Here is a 24,882-nt window from a genome sequence, read left to right as displayed (position 1 = left end):
TCTTTGAGGTTGCTCTGTTCAGGATGCACTCAGCTGTACTTTGGCTGTGAGTAATGCAGAGGCTATTCTGCTTTTCTTTTGTATGCCCTGGTCACACAACTGATAAGCAAGCTCCTGTTCACATTGTGTCCCTCTGCTTCACTCTTACGTGTTCTAATGAGTATTTCTTTAAAAATAGTTACAGTGCTACTGCTGCTGTCTCCAGTGAGGGATGAGGTGCTCTCCTGGGTGGTTATCTCAGATTCTGCAGGTGCAGGCTGCCTCGTGTGTATTTTGAAGCAGCCTTGCAAAAGTCATCCACAACTTTCAAGCCAAAGAACTTCTGGTTTAAAACAACAGATCCTCTGGAGGAGTAATTTTCCTTTCGGCACCTGATGTACAGAGGTCTTTTGGAACCTTAGGGAGTTCAGCCTCTTTGTCCTGAGACACATCTTACACAGACATGTATGTTCAGTTTCATAACATACAATTCACCTCAGATCCCTGCTCTGCTGTAATACTGTGGACTTTTTTTCCACTGCACACATGTTTTTCATGCTAATTTAAACTCTAGCAGTTTTTTTCTTTTGCATTTGCTTTTGAGTATCAGAATAAGATTGACTAGGATATAGATATCATATGGTGGGACTTCTGTTGGGATGGAAAACTAAATAATAGTTGCAAATGGAATTAAAGGTTAATTAATTCAGATAATTTAATCAGATGTAGAAAGTAGAAAAATCTTCTAATCCTTTTACTCTCAAATTGTGAGGATTTTTTTTCCTATTTATTAGTAGCATCTTTCTTTTGTAGGGGAAAGTGTGCCTTAAAAGTCATTTAAAGGCTTTCTAATGCATTTTTATAAATGGAAGAAAGGGATAGGAACTTTCTGCTTTAATGCCAGGTCTAGTTTTGCTGGACGGAAATTATTGACATCATGGGGGACAACAGACTGATGTAGGACAAACTGAAGAAAAATTTTTATTGTTTGTTTGTTTAGTTAGGCTGCCTAAAATAGTTTTTTCACAGGTACTTTCTCCACAAAAGGTTTAGTGCAACACAGTTTGATATATTCTTTTTCTGTGAATTTGAGTGGGGTTAGCATTTCAGAGGATGTTAATCTTGCCATAGTATCCTATCAGATTTTGTGGCTTTTTGTTTAAACTGACTTTGGCTATACATCTCAATGTACTCTAAACCTGAGGAGAGGAGCAGGGATCACTTCTGAAGGCCCATGCTGTCTTGAAAATAAGTAACAAATGCAGAGAGCCCTAATAGGGCAGATTCTATTTGTGATATTTTCTAAAGTCTTTTGTTGGACCAAGGCCCTACCTTTCAAAACTGGAGGTCAAAAAGAGAAAATTCTCTGGTACCAGCTGGAAAATCTCAAGAGATAAAGAAAACCCTTCCCCATAGGGATCAAACTTCCTACAGCAGTAGGAAGAGGGACTTGTAGACTTAATTAAATTTAGAGTGACTAAATCTGCAGCAAGAAAATTCAAAATACAGCGTAAAATTGATGTGACATATCCATGTGCTAATAATATCAAATGTGTGCAAACAATTGTTTGTATGAATAAAGAATGAAAATAAAGATATATATCAGAAGAAAGGCAGGTAATTAAGTTTAAGGATAAAGAATATAATTAAGGAAATCTGCCTCATTAGGGTGAAAGTCTTGCCTCACTTAAAAGGCTGTGTTCCTTTCTTGAATCTATTTTCACAAAGGAGGTTCCTGTCTAAAGATGCCTGAACTGTATCTGTGACCTTGTTGGGGTGCTGAGCACATCTTTTACTTTTTTATGAGATTAATTTTTACAACGTATGTCATGTGTATTATTTGGTTTTGATTTTATAATATTAAGAAAATTTTACATCTCTTAGCTACTTGACACTTGAGCAGTTTTACTGAGACAAAAAGAAATATACAAAACTCATCTGTGTCTTGCATATATATTTTCTGATTCTGTAACCTCTCAGTCTGGTGAAAGTTAAATTTACCTAAGCAGTTTTTAGTGGTTGCTCATATATTCTAGATTCTTCATGTTCTAATCATATTCCATATCTAATGGTAATTGCACACTGCTTTCCACATTGCTCTATGTGCCAAGCAGTTGGGATTGAATGATAGGCATGCAGTGGTTTCTGCTACTGTGAAAAATTCAGATATTTTTGAACTGCCGTGTTTCTCTGGTCTGTCCCCACCTCAGAGGGGACAAACCTCCCTTTGGAGTGGTTTGCACTCGAGTTTTCATTTGTTCCTGCTTTAATGGCCAGACTAAAGATTTGCAAGGTGATCAGTTAGTAGATCTCACTCTGCGGACTGTTTGAAGGTGCTGGTAGCTGAGTTCCAGGTATTTCTGAGGCTTTGCCAAGAGCAGTTGAGGAGGTCCTGATCTATTTTGCCAAAAAGTTGCTTGTGTGATCTAAGGGAAAGCTTTATTCTTTCTTTGCGTACTGAGTGGTTTTCAGCTCTCTTTACAGCGAGGCCTTGGCTGCTTCATGAAACTAAAGCAGCTGTGCTTTAATAGTTTCTCCCTACAAAAAAGTAAATGACAGCTGTTCTTCTGGAAGTGGTTAAGAACTCCCACTCTCCGGTTCATAGTAGGTTGGCACTGGTTTGTGCCAAGAGCTACTGTCAGTGAGATTATTATTGTTCCCAAGAGGTCACGTAACGGAGTGCTGCCAACACAAACCACGGCGCTGCAGATCCTCTAACTGTTAAGGCTGTAATGCAAAATTCTTTAAGCAGAGCTTGTTCACCCACTCTCAAGGCTGCTCCTGCTCTCAGAAAACCTCAGAAGTGAGAAAAGCAGAAGTTGGCAGTTTTACTCTAGATTTGTTGTGTTTTAAATGTCCTATAGGTATTTGAACTTAGAGTGGGGCTGACCTGGGTACATGGAGGAGAACTTGTGAGCTTCTAGCCCTTAGCTGGGAGCAGATTTTGACCTGTGGGTCTCAAAGTGCTTCCAGACCATACTCATGCTTGTTCCCATTGCATGGGAAAGGAAATGCCTCACTGAAGGTGGCAATCACACCATGTTCAGGAATAAAACTGAGGTACACGGAACAGTCTGGTGCTTTTCCCAGTGGGCCACTTTTTGAAATCAGAAAATCAGTTTCAAGAAACTAAGAGGAAATAGTTTGAATGTCTTGTACCAGAAAGGTGTAACTGCTCACCTAGAAGGAAAAAGGTTTGGGAAATTACTGAGTGACCTACCTTCTGTGCAGGCAGTGTCAAAAACAGGGCTTTCTGGGAGCAGGGACATAAAATTATAGAGACGTTAAAAACATACCTTTGTGCACTATAAACTAAATCATGGACAATCTGTGTGCAGCCTATTAAAAGAAAATTTTAAAAAGTTGCCAGAAAGACAGGCATTTTTCAAACAGTAAACTAATGCAATTTACTGGGAGGTATTTTCATAAATCATCATCAGAGCACAGAATTTTAATTTCATCTTTTTGTACTTGAAACATTAAAGATCCTTTAGTTATTGAAAACTATAAAACTGTTTCTTTAATTAAAAATTGCTTCTGAATGAATTAAGATTTTAATGGATTTTCTTATTCAATAATATATGCACTCTATATTGACATTTTTAGCCATTTGTCGTCATCGTTCACAGCTGATTTGCTGACTATTTGCTAATATTTGGGGTTTTGTTCCTACATCTGTGTTCACTAAAATAGCTGCAGCAATCTTGGATATTTTTGCCCTTCTGCTGTTTGCTAGAGTTCTTGTGGTGGAGGTGAGTATTCTTGCAGCTGGGTTATGGGGGCAGTTCATCTGAAGGCTGCTGAGCCTGTGCTGGCAAAAATCAAGTACCCAACCATGCTGGCTTTGCCTGACACAGAGAGGGAACGTTTGAACTCACACCTACGTGGTGGGTGGTTGGTGGTGACAGGTGAGATGAATCACTTAATTGATTGTCTGCTTTAAAAATTTTATTATATTTAATCTCTGAGAAATGTGGCTTGCTGAAGGTCAGGTTCTGGCACCACTATTATCTGCACTAATGTTGACAGCTGGGGTACCTCAGCAATTGAGATCTGGCACAGTGGGTAATGTGACAGGGAAAAGTTTTGGTGGAAGGCTAACATGAAAATGTGTGATTTTAGGAGCCTCTTTTTAAACAAAGAATGCACCTAGAAATGTACTTCTGGTTGCCCTGAAACTTCACAGACTTTTCTCCCTTGCCTGGTACAGCCAGTTGGACTAGCAGAATTAGATTGTCTGGGAGTGATGAAGCCAGAGACAATTGCAGAATTATTTGGGTGCTAAGGGAACTCCAGGAGATTGATTGATACAACCCCTGCACTGTGCAGGACAAAATTCAAAGCCAGAGAAATTGTGCAGGACGCTGTCTGGTAAAGTTACAAAAGCTCCAGGAAGATTTTACAACTTGAGCATTTATTGTGTTTGATACACAATTTTCTTATAAATTTCTTTTTACTAATGCATGCTTGTAAGTCAGGCTTCCTGGCTTTCAGAATGCCTTTGCTAAGAAGGTGTGCTGTGCTGCTTTCTTTTTTTTTTTTTTTTTTTCATTTGGAAATGTGTCATGAGAAGGTATTTTGCTGACAACACAAGAAACATGTCAACAGAGGTACTTTGAAAAGCTTTTAAGTATGCAGACAATCTGCATTTTCCTGCTCCTGATCTCCCTTTTAACTGTTTTGTTGGTGTCTTCAATCAGATTTACCTGAAAATAAACAGTGACCTGTCACTGGGAACATCGTTTTAATTGTACTGTGAGATATCCAGTGCACATTCTTTTGAATGCTCCAAATAGTGTACTATCAAATTATAACTTGCATCATTAGAAATATTAGCTGCTACAAAAAAATTTAACAATCTCTGAATCCCCCTATCCATCTTCTCTTATGTGCTGCCCTCCAGATTAAAACCAGACCAGATGCTGGTGGCCAGGGACAAAAGAGTAGGTGACAAAGACCATCTACTGTATTTATTAGGTGCTAAGTTCTAAAAAAATATGAAGTAGAGCAATATTGTTAAATGTTTATGGTGACAGTCTGTACAGAGCCTGTTTTTTACTGGAAGAGAGGGAGGATACTGCTTTCCTGTGAAATGTTGCTGACAGCCAGGAAGAGTGAAATGCACTGGGAATTTTGTAAGGTAGCATTAGGAAATGTATGGCCTAACTGGCAAACAAGAGCACAAATGCTGCAATAAAGTTTAGTTAAGGAAGGAACATGAATAGAAAATTAAGTGTATTCTGCATATTTTAATGTTATATAAAGTGTGATAAAAAGCAGTAAAATTCTAATTCTTTCTTTTCATATTTAACGAAATCTCTGCAAACATTCTATTAGCATATGAGTTAAAAAAGTCCATTCCCTCTTTATAAGAGAGAGAAATCTTTTTTAAACTCTGTTTCTATATTACAAACTATGCCCATGCAGTCTACAGTTGTAGATGACATGGGTATTGTGTTTTGCTTCAGCTGATGCATTTATGTGAACATGGAGTTCACATAGTGAAGTTCCCCATTGCTGACACCCTTGAATTTTGTATTGTCATTTTTTGCAAGCATAGTTAACTTCCTTTTTATGTTGACAGAGCAGTGTCTCTGCTCTGTCAACATAAAAAGGATTTATTAGATGTGCTTTATGCCATCATTCCTTGGATAGTTTTAATTTAGCATAAACAAATGCTTCCTCTGAGCACAGCTGTCCCTGCCTGCCTCCCTCCTTGTCCCACAGCCTTCGCCTCTGCCCCTGCTGCTCGCCTTGCTGGGGATGGTGTTTGTGGCTCCCCAGTGACCCCACCAAGGGAAACCATCTCTGTTGAAATGAATCTCTGTTTAATGAGCCCATTGAAAACCATTGGCCCTTTGGCTTGGTTCAGGACCTGGCTTCATGGACACCTGTGGAAGCACAAAGGAGAAGGGTGGCAGGAGTGGGATGCTGAAGCAGGCGGCGTAGAGGGGACACGACCTGCTTGTCAGCAGCCTCATTTCAGGGTGCTTAATCTGATCACGGAACTCATCATTAGCAGCAGGGTGACTGTCTCCTTTCTTTAGTAACATGAAGTTCCTAACTAAGGTATCCCCTTATGCTGGCTCACCCCTCCTTCCTTTCCCTCAGTCCAGGTGGGTGTCAGGATGCTGCAGCTTTATTTGAGGCACAGGATACAGATGGAGAGCCTGTGTTGGTGCCTTCCTGAACCTGGATTTATCCTGGGCTTATCGCTGTGGTAGGACTGAGGAAAAGGGAGGAGAGAAACCAGGCAGCCCTGCCATATTGTCTTCTATGATATTCTTTTCTTTAATTAACTTCTTTTAGGCATAGAAAAGGCCATTGAAAATAAATTTTGCTCTTGGACACTAAATTGCACTCCTTGCTGGGCTCCAGAGGCATTGAAAGTGGATGGTTTATGCCAGATATAGTAAAAATTAGTTTTGTTTGAAGCACAAACTCATTCAGCCATATTTAATTTGCTAGGTACTGGAAAATGCATCTCTTTCCTAACTGTCCCTGACTCAGAAATAAGTCTTTAGCACTGCTTGTCTTTATGAAGAGCATCCATTTTCTTCTCACATCTCTTTCTGTTTTGGAGGAAGTGAGAATGAACCATGGGTTGTGGGTTTTCCCTTCATGAAATAACTTATTTTGTAAGTTCTTTTTATACAGAAAACAGATGACAATACCTCCTTGGTTTTCTGTCATTAGTGACTCATTTGGGTTTCTCCAGAGAGATCGTCAGGCTCATCTGGGAACCCTAAATTGCAAGCTCTGCTGAATACAGATTTTTCTTTTTACATCTTTTTGACCTTTTTATGCTGCGCCTAAGTGCATGAAGTCTAAGATGATCGGAAGAAGATCTGTCCTTTATAAAAAAGATCCTTTATAAAGGGTTTTATATTTAAACTTAAATAAATATTAATGCAGAGAACTGTCACATTGGTTATTCTTCATTACCCGTGAATTCTGACAGTGGGTTTCAAGTGGAACAGTGGGGGGAGGTTGTTTATTACAAATATTATTGGCAGAAAGTCAGGCATATTCTATGATTTCATATGAATGATATCCACTCAAAGTCAGCTAGCTTCCCAACCAACTCTGCTGGCTGTGCCTTAGCAACAAGAAAAAAATCTGTTGCCACATGGAAACAGATTGGGATTCATGACAGCACTCCCTATATCCAGCCACCTTCAAACAACGGTAGCGTTTCCTCTACTAAACACAACACCCATGTCTTACTTCTGCTTAAAACAACTATCATTTAGACAGTAGCAGGTGATGTCAAATGCAAAAAATTCAAAGGTGGCAAAGTGATAAATCATATTGTTCAGTAATTTTTTGCTCCCTTCCCCCACTCCATGCTTGGCACAAGTAAGCACTGGGAATAAATGGGCTTTTACTCCTGCAGAAATGACTGCCTTCTTGTGTTGCAGGTTGAGAAGGGTGTGCCAGACAGGTACAGCCCAGCTTTGTCTCAGGATTTGTTCAGATCGGGGCTAGAGTGGAAACTCTCTCATTATTGTAGCTGCTTGCTTTTAGCAACTCCAGCAAATCTTTTTGATAAAAAAACCTCCATAGGTCTTTATCAGTTGTAACAGTTGCAGTGGTTTCTGCTGCTCTTATGGCATTATCATTGTCATGGTTCATAACGAGAGAACAAAATCTGGTTGAGACACAAATAATTACTTTTTGATTTGTGTGTGGAGTGGGAGAGAAGCCTGAGGGAAATTAAGTAAATACCTCTGGTGGATTTTTCAAATTTTTCCTGAGCCACTGTATTCTTAGAGCTGAATGATCATTGGAGAGAAAAGTACAAGCAGATGATTGTTTCTGAGAGTGAATTTGTATTCAGCTTTATTTGTGATCCTTTTCCATACGCTCTCATGGTTGGAATGTGGGAAGTTTCCAGCATGAGTACTTGTGAAAGTGTATTTTAGGTTTGGATGCCTAAATTCTTTTTGGATGTGTGTCTGAATATATAATTTCCTTTGTGATCACATTAGCCAATTTAGGATTCAGGTGTTGAGTACTTGCAGAAATCCCTCTGTCAGGGAATAGAATGATCTCATTACTAGGTAGTCTGTGCTACACCATGTGCATTTCAAAATGAGATGATTTTTTTGTTCAGGCTATTTATATTTAGAAAATAACAACACTGAAGCATTTGCTTAATTTTAAGTATATTGAGTAATCCAGTTTGAAATGCACGAGTGTTATACTCAATTCTTTAGGGACATAGTGACAGTGCCCTGAAACTATGAACAATTGTTTTGTTATATTTGTGCCTAACAAAAATATTTCTAGAACTGCCCAGCAGCATGGAGTTGATCATGGGCATGTTTGCAAATTAGGCTCTGATCAAACAGACAAATATTGATGAGTGTGTTGTACACTGAAAACAGGTAAAGTTTGATTGCACATTGCAAATTCCAAAGTACAGAATATTATGCTCATATTTTGGAAAGACAACCAGTTAAAAACCTGAATATTAAAAAATCAGGAGAAAAGCCATGATTCTGCCTTTCCTCATTTCTGTTAGTTTCAAAATAAATCCCACTTTAAAAGATTTAGTAAAAAGAATAATCCTGACTAAAATAGAAATTCTTCCTTCCCATTTTTTGTCCTTTTTTTTCTCACTAACTGCGCATGAGTATCAGATGCTCTTAGAAGAAAGGCAAAACATTTCTGCTCCATATTTGAAATTATTATTTCCCTACAATTTCTATAGCCTCTTTTGAGGTGTTACATTATGACTTCTAGTGTAGACAGGTTGCTGGCTGCTACCACTGCACTAAATCCCAGCTGAGGAAAGCACTTGAACTGGAGCTTGAAGCACTTTTACTCTGTTTCTTTCTGAGCATGCTGGTGATTAAATTGCTAGCAGATGTACAGAGCATTGCTGATGCTACTGTGACTGCAGTGCTGGCAATGGCAGAAATATCAGCAGTTGCTGGAACAGCTTGGGCAGGAGGCAAAGCACAAGCAACTTGTAGGCAAGTCATTCTCTCAAGCTGAGATGTGGCCAAAGCAAAATCCGAGGTCTAAAAATGAGGAGAAAATACAAATGTATCTCCAAAAGCTATGACTAAATCCATGCTCTGCAGTACCATTAGCCTTTGAACAGAACATTAACCAGGTTGTAGTAAATGCACAGGGAGTTGCTGTAGTGGACACAGTTCAATACTCTCCCAAGGAAGGAACTAAGTCAGCATCTCACAGTAAGATACAGCTTGTTTTTTCCAATGGAGCCATTAGTATACTTTGTTGTGGGGGAATTTCTTTCCAAACCTCTAAAAAATCAGTTTGTGTCAATGTATTAAGATATTATCATCAATATCTTCACATGCTTAACTTTAAGTAATGTCAAAAATTCTCAGCTTGTTTTAAAAATAACTGTACAGTTGAAGCAATACTAATTTAAACTTAGGTATAGACTTTGCATAGTAGGATTAGTCATTAAATTAGCCTCTGCTTCTAAAACTCAACCTGGCATATTTAATTCTTTGGCTTATAGTTCTATAAGCTGATCATATAGATTACAGGTAAATATTTCCTTCTTGTTGTTTCAATTACTTGCTGTTCACTTTATTTTAATCCATTCTTTTCACATCATCACTCTACTCCTGGTGATTTTAGTGATTTTAAATACCACAGTAAACTACTTTATAATGTTTTCCAATTTCAGACTAAATTTTCTGTGGTGTATTCAGATTTGATACTAGCAGTCCTATTCCAAAACTTTCTCTGGGCCTTCTGTCCCAGCTGTCCTCTCCTGTCACATGCAGGTTGTGTTCCCAAGCTAGAATGATGCCATCCCTGTGCCATGTTTGTAGTTCAGACTCTGGATCATCCAGCCCACAGGACCTCTCCCTGCCTCTTTCTTCCTGCATCCCCAGCAGGGAAGATGAAGCTGCCTATGCACACCCACTCATGTGTGATGGGGCAAGCCTTCTGGAGGACACCCAGTGCTCTGGATCTCCTGCACATATGGTCTTCTGTCCCACCACACATCCTGCCATAGCCCTGTCCTCTCCCTGACATGGGGCTTGGCAAAGCTTCTCCTCAAGCTGGTGAAGAGGCACGTGGGGATGCCAGGGTGGCAGCAGCTCGAAAGCAGCACTTGGCGTGGGCATCATTAACTGTTCCAAGGTAGTTTTCATGAGAGATGAGCTGTTTGCTTGATGACTAATTAATTTGCTTTAAAAGCACATTTTAGCTCATTCTTTGAGTGATTTGCAAATGTATTTTCAATCGGTGTGTGTGTCAGAATAATTTTGGGGGAGCAGCCTAATTTACCAGATATCTTCAGGGAGGAGTGGTGCTTCTCCAACAGGGCCACCCACAAGCTGGGCTCTTTGAAGATGGGCTGGCCCACTTATCCACTACCTTTTCCTCTCCTGTAGGCAACTGCCCAGTTTGTCTCCAACAGCCAGAGCAGTCTGCTGAATAGAGGTGTGCTCAGTGCCTAATATTTATTGAGGCAAGTTAAATATAATAGTAAAAAAAAGACAAACCAGGACCTATCATGGTAGCTAGGACATAAAAATCCTGAATTTCTTCATTAATTTCAGACTAACTGCAGTGAGTGTTTCATCATTACACAGGCTGCACTAGCATCAACATGAAAGATCATTTTTTCTATTCCAGAAAGCCACTTCCTGTTTTGTTCTATTTTCTCCTTTCCAGTTTCTATTTTCTTATGCTTTCAGAAATTTTGGGTGGTTGGGTTCCTGCATGGCAGGCTAAATGTACTCTCATGGTCTCTCCAATGTTTCGTCTTTGCTCCACATTGATATGGGTCCAGGCTGCCACTGAAAAGCCACTGTCCTGTCCTCCCTCGTCCCTTTTCAGGACTGTGAATTCCTCTTGGTCTGAAGGATAAATTAGAAGTTTGGTGTTTTTTTCGCTACTGGTTTTCAGCATCAGACACCTTTTTCAGATTCCTTGGAATTTCTTCCTAATATTTAATTTAAATTTACCCTATTTCAGTTTAAAATTATTACCTGTCCTGTGAATGATTAGCTGTCCTTTCACTACACTCCCTGATAAAAAGTCCATCTATGTTCTTCCTGTTGGCCCCCTTTAGATACTGGAAGATACTGCAAGACCTCCCTGGAACCTTTTTTTCTCCAGGCTGAACAACCCCACCTCTCTCAGCTTGTCTCCATGGGAGAGGTGCTCCATTCTCATGATCAACTTAGTGGCCCCCCTCTAGACTTCCTCCAACAGATCTCCCATCTTTATTATGCTGGGAAGCTGATAAATGGAGTACTCCAGGTGGGGGTCTCACAAAAGTGCAGTAGAGGTGCAGAATCACCATCCTCAACCTGCTGCTCCTCCTTCTTTTGATGCAGCCCAGGATACAGTTGGGTCATGTCCAGTTTTTCATCCACCAACACCCCCATGTCCTTCTCCACAGGGCTGGTTTCAATCCACTCATCACCCAGCCTGGGTCCATGTTTGGGATTACCCCAACACAGGCACAAGACCTAACGCTTGGCCTTGTTGAAATACATGAGGACTGCACAGGCCCAGCTCTCAAGCCTGTCCAGGTCTCTCTGGAATGAATCCCTTCCCTCTAGAGTATCAGTCATGCCACTGGACTTGTCATCCCCAGACTTGCTGAGGGTGCACTCAATCCCACTGTCCATGTTCCCATGTTAACATGAGGATGTTAAATAATATGGTCCCAGAGGGACACCACTCATCACTGGTGATCAAACATAGCCATCAAACCATTGACCACAACTCTTTGAGTGCATCAAATTCCTTATCCCCTGAGTAGTCCATTTGTCAAATCCATGTCTCTCCATTTTAGTGACAAGGATATGCGTGGGATAGTATGAAATGTTTTGCACAAGTGCAGGTAGATGAGGTCAGTCTCTCTCCTCTTATCCATTATTCTGCAACCCTGTTGTAGAAGGCAACCAGATTTGTCCTTTTTGCTGAGCTTCATCTTACGATGTCATGTAAGTGCACACTGCAGCACCAGTGTTCTCCCTGGGTGACCCTCCCTGTCCTCTGTCAGTGCCAGCCTGGGAAAGGAGCAGGGAGCAGGGAAATCAATGTATAAACTTTGACTGTGAGAGAGGCTTGTGGAATGAAAGACTTGGACAGAAACCAAGGGAAGTGGTGGTATGTAGGGCTGCTGCAGAACCGAGGTGTTAACGACATGCCGGCTAGGAAGAGTAAGTGGGATCCGAGTGTTGCACTCTTAGAGCATCTTTGTTGGGCACAGGAGAGGGAAATTAGGCTTATATGTTACAGTATTTCCATATGGAGCTGCTGTAATGCATGGAACTGCACTAAGGTTTGTGATGAGCATGGAAGGGTAAACAGCGATAGATGCTTCTGAGGTTGCTAGTCCCTTCCCTTTCTAAAATACAGGAAGAAGAATACAGGGAGGAAAAAGCAGGTGGTGTTACTGAAATATGGATTCTGTAATTCTTGCAGGGTGTGAATGATGGGGTTTTTTATGATTGAAATATACCAAGTGAGAATTGGATCCTTCTCAAAGCAAGGAATTAATTATGATGCTTAGAAGTTGAAATAATGTGAGAGGGCACCACATGATATTCCTGTTGTAGTGCCAGGGTACCTCTACAACGTCTTCTTTTCCACTTCCAGGCTTATTTTAGGCAGTGTTTATTTGTGTCTTGTGTGGCTTCTAGTAGGATAGAAGTTGCAAGTAAGCATCAGTACAGACAATATCTTGTCTTTTAATAGCGACAAGATATGGAAGGATCATGGTGAGTAGGAGTGGGTTATCCTGGTTCTTCTGGAGATGTTTATTCTGTCCCTGCCTTTCAGAGTTCTTGTTCACTGTGAATTTTATAATTTTAAATCCCGGACTTTATTGATCAGTGGTAAGATTTTGGCATTTGCATTTTCCTGCTGTGAAGACTTACTTGTTGATTTTCCTTTCTGTCTCCTCAAATATGAATCCTCTCTAATTTCATTGAGTGATCAGTTATTTTCATGTAATGTAAAGCAGAGCACAGAAAATTAGTCTTTTCTTTGTGCCATATTATATAGTTGCATTATGTCTCTTGTAATCTCTCCTTTGTAAGGTAAATATTCACAGTCTTTTCTGTCTTTTCTTATATTAAAATTTATCAAAATCCTTTGTTACTCCTACTACCATTATTGTCTGAATCCCCTCTAACATTGGAGCATTAATTTCTTGAGACGCTGGTACCACTGCAACATGTGGCACTGCAGAGATAACACTGATCTACATTAGTTACCTCCCTGCTGGTCACCATTTTATTCACCATTTATCCTAATTTCTTTTAACTACAGTTAAGAATTTCATTTAGAAGAATGGTCTTCTTTGAGAAGGGTTCTGTGACCCTGAGGTGTCTTTACTGAATTGATAAAGTTTGCTTTAAAAGTATGTCTAATTACATTTTCTCCCACTAGTACATGCTGATTTCAATGTTGAGCTCATCATTAAATTGTCTTTTCACCCAGTATTTTTAGGTTTATCTTGAGATTCTTCACTGTCATTTTTGATGTTTCCTGACCCAATAATTGTGTGTTAACCATAGGCTTTGCCGTCTCATTTTTCATATTCTTTTCTTGATCAAGAATAAATGTAATAGAAAACACAGAACTGAGTTTACCAGACCTTTTTCTTGATGTGAAACAATTATTATTTGGAGACATATGTTAGACTATTCAGATGATAAATTCTTTTTATTTAGATTTCAATAGCTAAAAGACTAGATTGCAGCTACTTTATTTTTTTCCGTGCAAAGACCATAAAAAAACTAACAGTTTACCAAATTACCTTACAGACCCTGTCCAGAAGAATTTCAAATCCCTATTTGGAAACACCTTCAAATAAGGTACTTGTGAACCTTCTTTATAAATCTGTTTCATCAAACAACATGCAAGGAATACTTCTGCTTCAGTTCGACTTCTTATTCATAGCTTTGAAGATACTTGTGAATGTGACCTGCAGTTAAATCCAGTTAAGAAGTTATCATTTTTTGCGTGTGTGTTACAAAATCACATCCTACTATTACTGAGTTTGCAAACTGAATGGTTGTTAATTCCAGTGTGTACTTGCTTCCCAGTCACTTAAATGATTGCTACTGTTTAGCTTATTTTTACAGTATTTTGAGAACTCTGGTTTGCACGTCACAAGATTTTGCTCTCTCAGGTCTCTTCTAAATGCCTTAAAAAGTTCTTAAACATAGGAAGCAAACAAACAAAAAGATGAAACCCAACAGCATCAAGTTATTTCTTGTGTCACTTGGTGTGTTTTGCTGAGACAGTGAGGAAACACCACAAAAGAAGCCCAAGGTAAATTCTTCAGTAAGGAGTGGTACACAGAGCCTGGGTGGAACACGGTTTTGTGGAAGACTGAGTTGGGTCCTGTTTTGACAGACACATCTGCAGCCTTGAAGTGCAGGCCAGAAATCAGGTGTGGGGAAATCAGAGGTGTGTCCATTCTGAAAGACCATATCCTCCTGGCAATGCATGGGTGAACTGATATGCAGCTATCATAGGAAACCTCTAAAGGTTCTGAACAAAACCAAAAGGCTGTGAAGTAGTCTTTCAGTGTGTATTAGGCTTGAAATAAATTATTTAGCTGAAAAACATAGGAAATTATATTTATTTTTAACTTCATCTATGTGATTTTGGAATGGTTCCTATGTCTCTGCTTTGCTAGAATAACAAGTGTTTTCATAATTTGTCTGTTGTTCAGAGGTAAAGCTGATGGATGGTTAAACCTCTCTTTTTCTAGGGCAGCAAATCTAAAATCAGCCCAGCTCGTGGGGCACCTGCAATCCATGATACAACTGGCAGAAGCTGGGGTGCATTTCCTTTGAGACTGGGTGCTTGTTTGTCATTTACCTGTGAAGAAGGCATTGCTCAAAGGGAGGGAGTGGACAGTGGCAAGGCAATTTACTACAGCAGGAATAAATCCCTGTTTGTCACAGTTTTAAATTTCTCTTTTCATTCAGATTTATGGAGAAAGTTCTTCCTGTGCTGGGAGAGCTCTCAGGAATATTTTTACTCTGCAAGCTTCTGACCTGATTAAAGACAGGGTGTACCTTACTGGCATTTGCAGGTAAATCAAAATCATTTGTTTTAATTAACTTTAAGCATTTTATTTGCATTTATCTATGCTCTGGTTTGACAATAGAGTAATTTCTGAGTGATTCTGTGTATGTCACTAAGAATTAAAAATATTTTCTTTAAAAAATTCTTTAAAGTCTCATGTGCCCTAATATCTTTTCTTACACTACAATGTCAGTTGTCAGAAAGCAGCAGTAGCCTGATTGTATATACATTAATTCAATTGCTTATGGTTTTCATATGCAATAGTGTTTGTCAGTTATTTTGTTGAAAAGAAAAAGTATTAATTTCAGCCGTGGTTTGGAGTTATAAAAGAGCTTAATTGGATTCCAAGATTTAGTGACACAGTGATTTCTATATGTAATTTATGGAATATTTCTATAATGAAGTGATTTTCCATTTGTGTTGCATTGTAGCATAAATGCTTCCTTCTGTTTTCAATTACACTAAAATGTGCAGCTCTCCATTGTAGCACCATTCATTCACACCTGTGTTTAAGATAAATCCACTACTTTTTAATTTTTATTTAAATATATACATTTACCAATAATATGAAAGATTAGGAGCATCCTAGAGCAGCACTTAGAGGTCTTACACATATTGTTTAGCTGTGCTGATTATGGCATGCTTGGAAAGGAGATAAAAGGCTGAGGCTAGAAGCTGGATTTTATTTATCTCTTATGCATTTTTGGATGATGTGTGTGCAACACAAATTGATACAAATTCTACATACTGCAAAGTATGCTACATATATCAGGTATGTAAGGGAACTTGCTCATCTAACAAAAGTTCCTTCATTGTAGCTAGAGGTACCCCCTGGGGCTTGCCAACATAATTTCTTCCCTTGAAATGAATAGGTTTACAAAAATTAGGAATTGAGACAAAGAGTTTGCGGAACAAAAAGGCTGACTTTTGATAGCTTTAAAAAGAGCTCTTTATTATAAAAGAATCTTTTAACATTACTGTAGTTTAAAAAGTGATGTTTTGCTTATTTGCAGGAGAAGTTGTGTAGGATCAGAACTTGTAGACTGGCTTTTGGAGCAGTGCCCTTTTGTCAAGTGCAGATCTACAGCAGTTGGAGTGTGGCAGCTCCTCCTGGATATGGGCATTATATTGTCAGGTCAGTCCTGCTGGTACTTCCAGTGTGAGGAAGGTTATCCCTTTCTCCTGCACAGGACAAGAGCTGTGGTTTTGATCAGAGGAGGGGAAGGAAAAAAGCAAAGATTGATCCAATTTTCTTGTCAGATCTTTTTTCTACTATCTTTTTGGGAGACTCACTTCTGTGACCTTTCATTTCCTAAATACTAAAGATCAAGCCCTTGTTTTTGGCAATTTCATTCTTTTTTTCATTCCTGTAATTGCCTATTATCAAGTTGCAGACAGAGTGCGTGTCTTTTCCAGGCTTTTTTTTTTCCCCTCAAGCTATTTTTCGTTTCTCACAAGACAGCAGCTGTTTAGTTGCTGCAGATCATGGCTTTACCAGATGACTTCTGTAGCTATTAATGATTTTCTTTTCCTCTCTGTTTTCCATAATTTTTAATTACAATGGGTTGAGAGAGAATTCAACTCCTTGAGTCAGTAGTGAGGCCAGGTTCTACCTTGCTGTCTCCAACTCCTCCACCAAACTGAGGGAGTTGGTCCAGCTAATGTGGTTGGTGATAATTACACTGATACCCAGCCTCTGGATAGCTAATGGATTTTACTTGGAGGCTGGAACCACTTAGGTAGCTCAACTCAGGTCATACCCCACCCTGGGGTCTGTGCTAGACACTAAACCTCTTTCTTGTGAAAAGGCGAGGACTTATGGAAGATTTCTGCATATGTACACTGAAAGTGTACTTTAAGGTTTTCTTCAGCTAAACTGACAGCATGTCTGGTCATGCAGCCACAGCAAGGGCTAAATTACTTGTTGCAGGAGTTTGTGCTTTTGGCTTTGTCCTTTTTCTGTCCTTTTTTCCCAATTAAATACTTTTTTTTTTTTTCAGGGAAGACAACTGGTACTTCTTCTTATCCAGGTCTAGTCTGCAAATGCAGTAGAACTGAATTTCAGGAGAAACTGAAATAATGATGGACTGCATCCCCATTACTGAACTTTGTTTACTAGTGCCTGACCATTAGAGAGAACAGTTTAGAAACCAATGGAAACTGAGACTCAGAAATCTAACAAAAAAAAGGGAGGTTTTTATTCCCTAAGCCTGAACTGATTCCAAAATTGATTAAACACTCATCAGTCTTAATGCTTGAATTTCAAGATCCTGGAGATCTTTAAACTGAGGTTTTGGGGTTTTCCTGTTTGGATGCACTGAATTAAACGGAAGGGTCTGGATTGTTTCTGTGCTGAGTATTCAATCCTTTTGTCCTGTGTGATAGTATAATTCAGCACTAAGATCAAGTAATACATGATGTGGTGGAAATCTTTATATGCTGAAAGTTTAAAGAGTATCTAATATTTTTTCTTACAGTGGACAGACAACTGTATTTCCAAGATAGTCATGCTTTCTACCAGTTCTCAGCAGATGAATGTACCTACCTTTTCTGTGAATTTGAGAAAGAGGAAGCATGGAAGAATGGAGTAAAGCTCCTACTTCAACTACTGCCACTGTCTCCTCCCAGGATTGACATGTGCAATCTGTAAGTGTGCATATACAGCTGTTTGCAACTTTTATTGACTACTTTACAGGTGTCTGGCCTTATAATGACAGGTTGCCCCCAAATCACCTTGCAAATGAGACAACTTTTGCTTGGGGGTTGAAAAATGTGTTGGAGATGTGCTTTTCATCTTAGAAGGTCAGTATGGGTAGAAAAATGGAGGCACCTGACTAGGGGTTTCGGACATATTATGGTTTTTAGGGACTAGCTTGCTGTCTCTAGCTTGCAATATTACCTGGGCATGATCTTTTTTGGTCTCCTCTTGGAAGTTTGGCATGACTTTGGCAGCACGGATGCTCTGTTAGTGACTGACTAGCAGATCAGATGCCCTGGTGATGTGTCAGGATCAGCTTTCAGATGGAAATGTGGTACCTTCAGTCATTTGATTTTCATTTTCTACTGTATGTCTGCCAAAGCTCTGTAAACTCACATTATTATTCCTTTTTGCAGAATTGCTTTTGAAGAGTTTTGCTTCCTCTATGCCTCCCCTTTCACCTGACTATTGAATGTTATCATACTCTCTGTGCTCATGTGTCTGCACTCTAAGGTTGCCTGTTTAGAGTGGCTAGAAGGAAAACATAGTTATTTGTTCTGCAGTGAGAGACTAAAATAGAGGAGAAAGGTGTAAGTGAGAGCTCTGGAAGCTCATGACCATTTATGCTTTAGTAAATCTGCAGGAGCTAGCCTGAACAGACAAGTTGAGTTAAATTCTTTCGTTGTCCCTAGCATGATGATCCTCAAACCCAATACTCTGGAGAACTATTACTCTGACAGTACTAGAATTTATTCTCTTTGATGCCAAAGACAAAACTTTCTTCCTTCTCTACATATTAGCCTTTAAAAATGCTCACTCTCGAAGATGCATGTCCAGTAGAAATATTTCAAAGAAGCACAAAGTCCAAAGATCCTGTAAGCTGTCTCAAGCCCAGATTCTTAAATTCATGTTGAGCTGTAGGAAAAAAAACTCAGTAATTTCTCTACATGGTTCAGGGCAGAAGCTTGATTCCCTTCCCTATTGCTGACTGCCCTCACCAATCAAATATTGGCAGTTCTGGAGTGGAACTTCCCTTCAAAATGCATTTATTTGATCAGCTGGAGCGAGTGTAGGCAAGTGACAAGAGCCCCAAGCTGGCTAGAGCAGCAGGACTGAATATGATCTTCTAAGCAGCTGACTCACATGGGAGAAAACCTTTGACTGTTTTTGCAAATAGAAATTCTTGTCTTCCAGCCAACTCTGGTGTTAAGCAGTTTGTCTGTCCCTTAAATATCAGGGCATTTTGATCTTGATTTTAGTGGGAATTGGGATTTTTCTCATCACTGTAACTCAAACCACTTTTCTTGGTTTGTGTCTCCTCATTCAAAGGATTTGAATCAAAAGGACAGAACAGATAGGTCATATTGATGTGTTACCTGAAGGATGCTGGGTAAGAAAATGGATTGAAGGCTTTTTAGGTTCAAGTTTAGAGTCTTTGCAGTATTATCATTTCAGTGCAACTGTCATTTCCAGTGGAAGATGATCCCTGTCACATGAATTGAACAATTATTCATTAATATACATTTCCAGCTCCTTCCTGCTCACATTATTCAAATTTGAGTTGAAGCTAGATTCCTTTTGGGAATATTGTCACCGAAAAATTGTTTTCTGGAGCTTTTACCTGTCAGATTGTGAGGGTGCTTTTTGAAAAAGTATATATTGTAGGAATTGAATTTTTAATAATGGTACACCCTCGAGGGAATGTGAAATTAAAGCAGAAGGAGACTTTTCCAGGTTCAAAATTCTTTATGCTTGATGCAAATAATAAACTACTCAAACACAGTCAGAAAGGGAATAGGTATGATGAGATGTTTGTTAAAGTTGTCTGACTTGGTTAAATAAAGCCATATACTCCTTTTCCTGAGGAAAGAGAGCAATTCTAAAAAAATTTCCCTGCAGGGTTTGTCTTTTCTTAAATATATAAGATGTTTTGCATACCATTAGAAGAGTAGGATTTTTTATATTTTAATATTTTTGTACTCATTTCTCTGTTTTAGCTTTTCTCACAATCTATAGTGACTGCATTAACTCTATACATTCATAGCGATAGAGAAATTCTTACTTCATTAATTAAATTCCCTGCTTTAGGTGAGATCAGAAGCAGCTGCATGTTGTGCACCAGAAGGGAATATTGGATGTCTCCTGGTGGTCCCAGAGGCCAGATGACCTCTGCCTCCTCTGCAGCTGTGGGCAGCAGCCTTGTGCTTGCCTGGGCTGCATCAGTGGGTCTCTGGAGTACCATGGTTCTGCTCTCAGAACAGAAGTCTGTAGACCTGAGTAGGCAGTAGCAGCTCTGGGGACTTCCTTCAGCAGCTATTCTGGAAACCCTGTTAAATAAACATAGCTCAGATTTGACTTGCTGTACAGATTTTTGATGGATCTGTATTTGTTTCTGGGCAGTTTTAGCAGTGTTACCAAATTATTACAGAAAACTCTACAATGAAAATACTGTTCTGAGATGTGCTTATGACTCCTGAAGAAATGCTCCCTGTTGGCCTTGGTCTAAATTCCTTACATTCAACATAACATTGGTGGGATTCACCAAGGAAAACAAGTCAGGACATAGCAGATTTTTCAGCAGCTCATGCTAATCTGAAGGCTAATTTTGTGTGTATTCCACAGGATTCAGAACCTGTAAAAATTGTCAGATTAGATGGGACAAATGAAGAGGCTTCTTTGGGTCATCAAACACCTAGTGTTAATCACAGTCATTCTACTTGAGCAGGAAACAAGTGAACATTGCAGTAGCCTGGGAACAAAAAATCTGAATTGAAAGCTGTGCGATGGGCTCCCCTACAACCTTGAGCAATCACTTAAGTTCTTATTTAATGCCTCCTGAATTCTTTTCCAGTTACTGCAGTGGAGCTGTATCAGGTGTTTAATCCTTGTGTGCTTCTATTTCCTTCTTTGTAAAAGGGAGTACTTATAACAATTCCCAGAACCACTGGTAGACTCAGGGAACATTTCAAGAATGCACTCGGTAGCTGAGACTGTGTTGAAATGTATAACACAATACCTTTCAAAATTATTGGAAGGTATGTTAGCAGAGGGTTTTTTTCCTTAATCTTACATTGCTTTTTATTTTCAGGAGGGTTGTGCTATATTCTCTGTCTCCTGTCCTGAAACAATTTGCATTTTATTGGTATCAGAAAAGTAACCATTCTTAGAAGTAATTTGGTTTTCATGCAAATAGCCAGGATGGGATATTGATTTAGTTACTGCCTTGTGGAGTTCCTGGAAAGCTTTTGCTGAACACAAACAGCTCTCAGGTATTGTATAGAAACTGACTTGCCTGCTTGCAGATCTAGGACAAGCATCCCTGCATCTCACTCTGCTTAGCAGACTGAGCCCACAGATCACTGAACTGTATAAGCACTAATTTGCCTGGGCTTTGTAGCTCCTGTTTGGTACCAGACTCACTAGGTCTTAGCTGTCCACTTTTGAAAATATTAGGCTGATAATTTGCTTTTGTCCATTGGCCTGGCTGCCATAATATACCCTTCCTCTCTGATTCTGAAGAGCTGACTCTAATTTTTAGTGTGTTCATTGTTTCAGAAGTATTTGATGATCATATGCTGATGAATACTGGGAGTATTTTTAAATAGAAAATGAAGTGATAAAGGCCCAAGAAGGAACTAGCTATGTTATGTGCTGTTCTAGGTTTATAGATTGCATCTGTGCCTGTGTCTGCTGAGCTGCAATCTTCTGCCTCCAATTTAGAAGAATCAGGTCCTAGCCTGGTTCTGAGAGATCAGAAGAGAACAGATGTGTAGAGAAACATCTAAAAACTTCAGTTATTTTAATCTCATTCCAAAATATAAAGAGAAAATCTGAATAAATCAGTCTTTGTAAATGAAAATTCATTCCTTTATTTCTTTTGGGCTGTTTATAACACTTAAAATGTTAAATCACATTTTCTTTGAATAGGAAAGGCAGTTGTGAAAATAACTGTGATTTTAATCTGAATTACCATTTTGATCTGAATTTGCTTGCCCCAAAATGAATGCATGTGTCATTCTGTGCTTCCTGTCCTTAATTTTTTAATCAGGGAACGAAATTTTTGGACATGGGATGTAAGAACCACAATATACCAGCTGCATATTCCAGATGTCTTGCCAGCTCTCTCCCTTAGGACATCAAGGCATAATAAGCAATTAAATAATTTAGTCAAAGACAGAAGCTTCTGCTAGTACCTGGGATTTATGTTTATTTCAGCAGCTGCAGTTTTGTGTATCTGTTCAGCTTGCTGGCATGCTTCTTGAATACCATGAGAAGTAAAGATCTCAAGGGCATTTTCTTTTACTTCTTCCTGTAGTTATAACCCTATAATATTGGTATAATGCTTCTGATTGTCCAAAAGCTTCTGAAAGGCTTACAGATGTTTTAGTGATGGGAATGACCCTATTTTTAAAGAAAAACACAGTCTTATCCTTTCTGTCCACTTCTGTGTGGCTATTTCCATGTGGGCCAGACTTCTGGGATGGTTTCTAGGAGAGTTGTGCCTTTACTGCCTCACTTTTGAAAAGACACATTAAGTGTCTTTCTTGCAAGTTACTGTCAAGACAACCTAATATTCTTCTCAGCTGTTGCTTTAGTTTGGTTATAAATGGCTTCTTAAATGTATTATTTTCACTTTCAGTTATTTTTTCTGAATATCAAATTACACAAAATTATTTTGATGTAGTCTGTTTTCATCTACATGAAGTTCTATTCCATAGGTGCTGCCCCACACCTTAGCAAAGCTGAGTGGTGGGCAGATAAAAAGCTCTTTGCTCCATTCATGGGTAAGTTTTTAGCAAAGCAAAAGATGCAGTCAAATACGCAACTCTGCTCTAAAGGGTCCTGCATTCTTCAGTTCTTCATCATATTTTTATAGCTGAGGAATTCTCTCACTGCTTCATGTTGGTCAAATCAAAAGAGTTCTTGACAGCAAGGGACAAAGGGTGTACTCTGTCGTTACTGACATGATTAATTATTGTCATGCTGCAGTCCTCATTTTGATGTGGAACCTCAAAGGCCCTTTTACATTACTGCCTGTGGCTACACAGTTCCTTACTTTCCAGGAATCAAAAGATGTTGAAACAGAATGAAAGAAATAATAAAATCTTATTTTTATTTTTTAAGGCCTGATCAAAAAATAGAAGATACAGCAGAAACCAATGCTGAAATTCTTGCTCGTCTCACTTCTGCGGTAAGGTCATTGCATCAAAGTTTGAACTGATCATGTTTGAAATATTGTCATGTTTTGGATCCTTTCAAATTAAAGACTTAGTCTAAGCGAACAGATGTTTGTATGTGAAGACTGCTTTTTTAGTCTCTGGAAGGGGAGAGCTTTACTGAGGTCTTAGTCTACAATTCCAAAGCTATTAAAATCAACCCAAGCAAGGACTGCAGCAGCCTGCTCTTGTAATATATGCTATTCATGGCCCAGAAGATACCATCTTGGAGGACCAAGGTGACTTCTATGCTTTACTCTCAGACCCTCTTGGTCAAGTCTACATCAATGGGAGACAAAGAGAAAAGTCTTCAGCAGCCCTTGTGTGGATTATCATAAACTTCTGAGGAGACCTACCTGGGAAACCTGAGCTTCCCAGCTATGTTTAGCCTCAGTAAACTTCACCATAATAAACAATAGCTTGTTCTGTCTGTGCTAGAGTGTGGTGCATCTTGTTTATCTTGTGAGATCACTGTTCTAAGAAGAAGACAGACAGGACTTCAGATAGTTAAGATAGACTGACTCAATTTAATGTAATCTGTATGATAGCACAGAGTGCACCCTCAGAAAATTAGCAATGCAACACTGTGAGGAATGGTTGGTCTCCATCCCTGGACGTGTTTCCAAGTTGTGTAGATGTGGCACCTTGGGACATGGTTTAGTGTGGGCTTGGCCGTGCTGGGTTAACAGCTATACTTGATGATCTTACAGGTCTTTTCCAACCAAAATAATTCTATGATTCTATGGTTGTGCTGCCACTTAGAGGGACTTTGACAGTCTGGAGAGATGGGCCAACAGGAATCTCAGGAAAGTCAGCAAAGGGCAATGCAATATCCTGGATCTGGGAGAAATAACCTCATGATTCTGTGCAGACTGGAGGTTGACTAAAAAGCAGCTTTGCATGAAAGGACCTGGGAGTTCTGGTAGACAGCAGGTTGAACCAGAAACATGCCCTTGTAGCAAAGAAAGCAAGTGCTTCCTGAGCTGCAATGGTAAGAGCATTGTCCTTAGGCTAAGGCAGGTGACCAGATGTGGAGTCTTGGGTGCAGTTCTGAACTCTCAGTGCAAGAGATGTGGATGTCCTGGAGTGTATGTGAATGACCGCGGCGATGGTTGGGAAATAGGGAACTTGACTCACAAGGAGAGTCTGACAGAGGTAGGAGTGGGGTTTGGAGAACAGAAGGCTATGGGAGGACCTTATTGATGTGTACGAATACCTCAAGGACAGGCTCTAGCTGGCCATGATTTTCAGCAGAGGTTTGGATCCGATGATCTCCAGAGGTGCTTTCCTACCTCCACCACTCTGGGATTGTGCAGTTCTGTGAACACTGCACCTAAGTCATGGTATCATCAAAACATGGAATTGGTGTTACTTCTGTTTTTGACATGTGAGAAAGTAAAGAGTCAAAAATGAAGCAAGCAAGGTAAAGCTTTTAAGAAAAAGGCATGAGGATAAGAGGTATTTTAAGAAAAATAAATAAAGTGCTGTCTTGAAGTTGCTGGGAAATGGAAGGAAAGGAGAATTTTTGCTGTCTTTTGTAAAGTCAAATGTCTTTACAAAATATATTTAATAATGTGTTTGGAAAGCTAGTGATTTTGTATATTGAACTTTATTCAAGAATATTTGAAAATGTATGACATAAGCAAATGCTGTGTTTTAAATATCATTTTTTTTGGTCTCAATATTCAAATTCCTAGTTTTCTCTACTTTTTTTCTTAACTGAAAATGAAAGGTGAACTCAGAACTTCAATATCCTACTTTTTTGTTACCATACAGAGCAAAAATAGAAAACCATCAAACTTAAATTCTAAAGGCAAGCAGTGCAAAATGCCAGTAGAAATACATTTGCATCAGATAATCTTTCTTGGTCATGAATTTTTTTACAAATGCAGTGATTACTCATGGGTTTAAAAAAAGCATTTCAGA

The 24,882-nt window shown here is 39.2% G+C and overlaps 1 protein-coding gene across 1 annotated transcript in view; it reads left to right on the top strand.

The window, feature by feature from the left end:
* The window catches only part of RAPGEF5 (Rap guanine nucleotide exchange factor 5), a 155,931-nt gene that overhangs the window by 14,506 nt on the left and 116,543 nt on the right, over positions 1–24,882 (top strand). The window contains exons 2-6 of the mRNA XM_030230825.2: positions 13,767–13,817; positions 14,943–15,049; positions 16,056–16,177; positions 17,520–17,688; positions 22,865–22,931. Coding sequence (XP_030086685.2) covers positions 13,767–13,817; positions 14,943–15,049; positions 16,056–16,177; positions 17,520–17,688; positions 22,865–22,931 — 516 coding nt within the window. The remainder of the gene's footprint in view (positions 1–13,766; positions 13,818–14,942; positions 15,050–16,055; positions 16,178–17,519; positions 17,689–22,864; positions 22,932–24,882) is intronic.

Source organism: Serinus canaria, chromosome 2 (genome assembly GCF_022539315.1).
Source record: "Serinus canaria isolate serCan28SL12 chromosome 2, serCan2020, whole genome shotgun sequence".
NCBI classification, from domain to species: domain Eukaryota; kingdom Metazoa; phylum Chordata; class Aves; order Passeriformes; family Fringillidae; genus Serinus; species Serinus canaria.
This window is presented reverse-complemented; position numbering and strand designations above follow the sequence as displayed.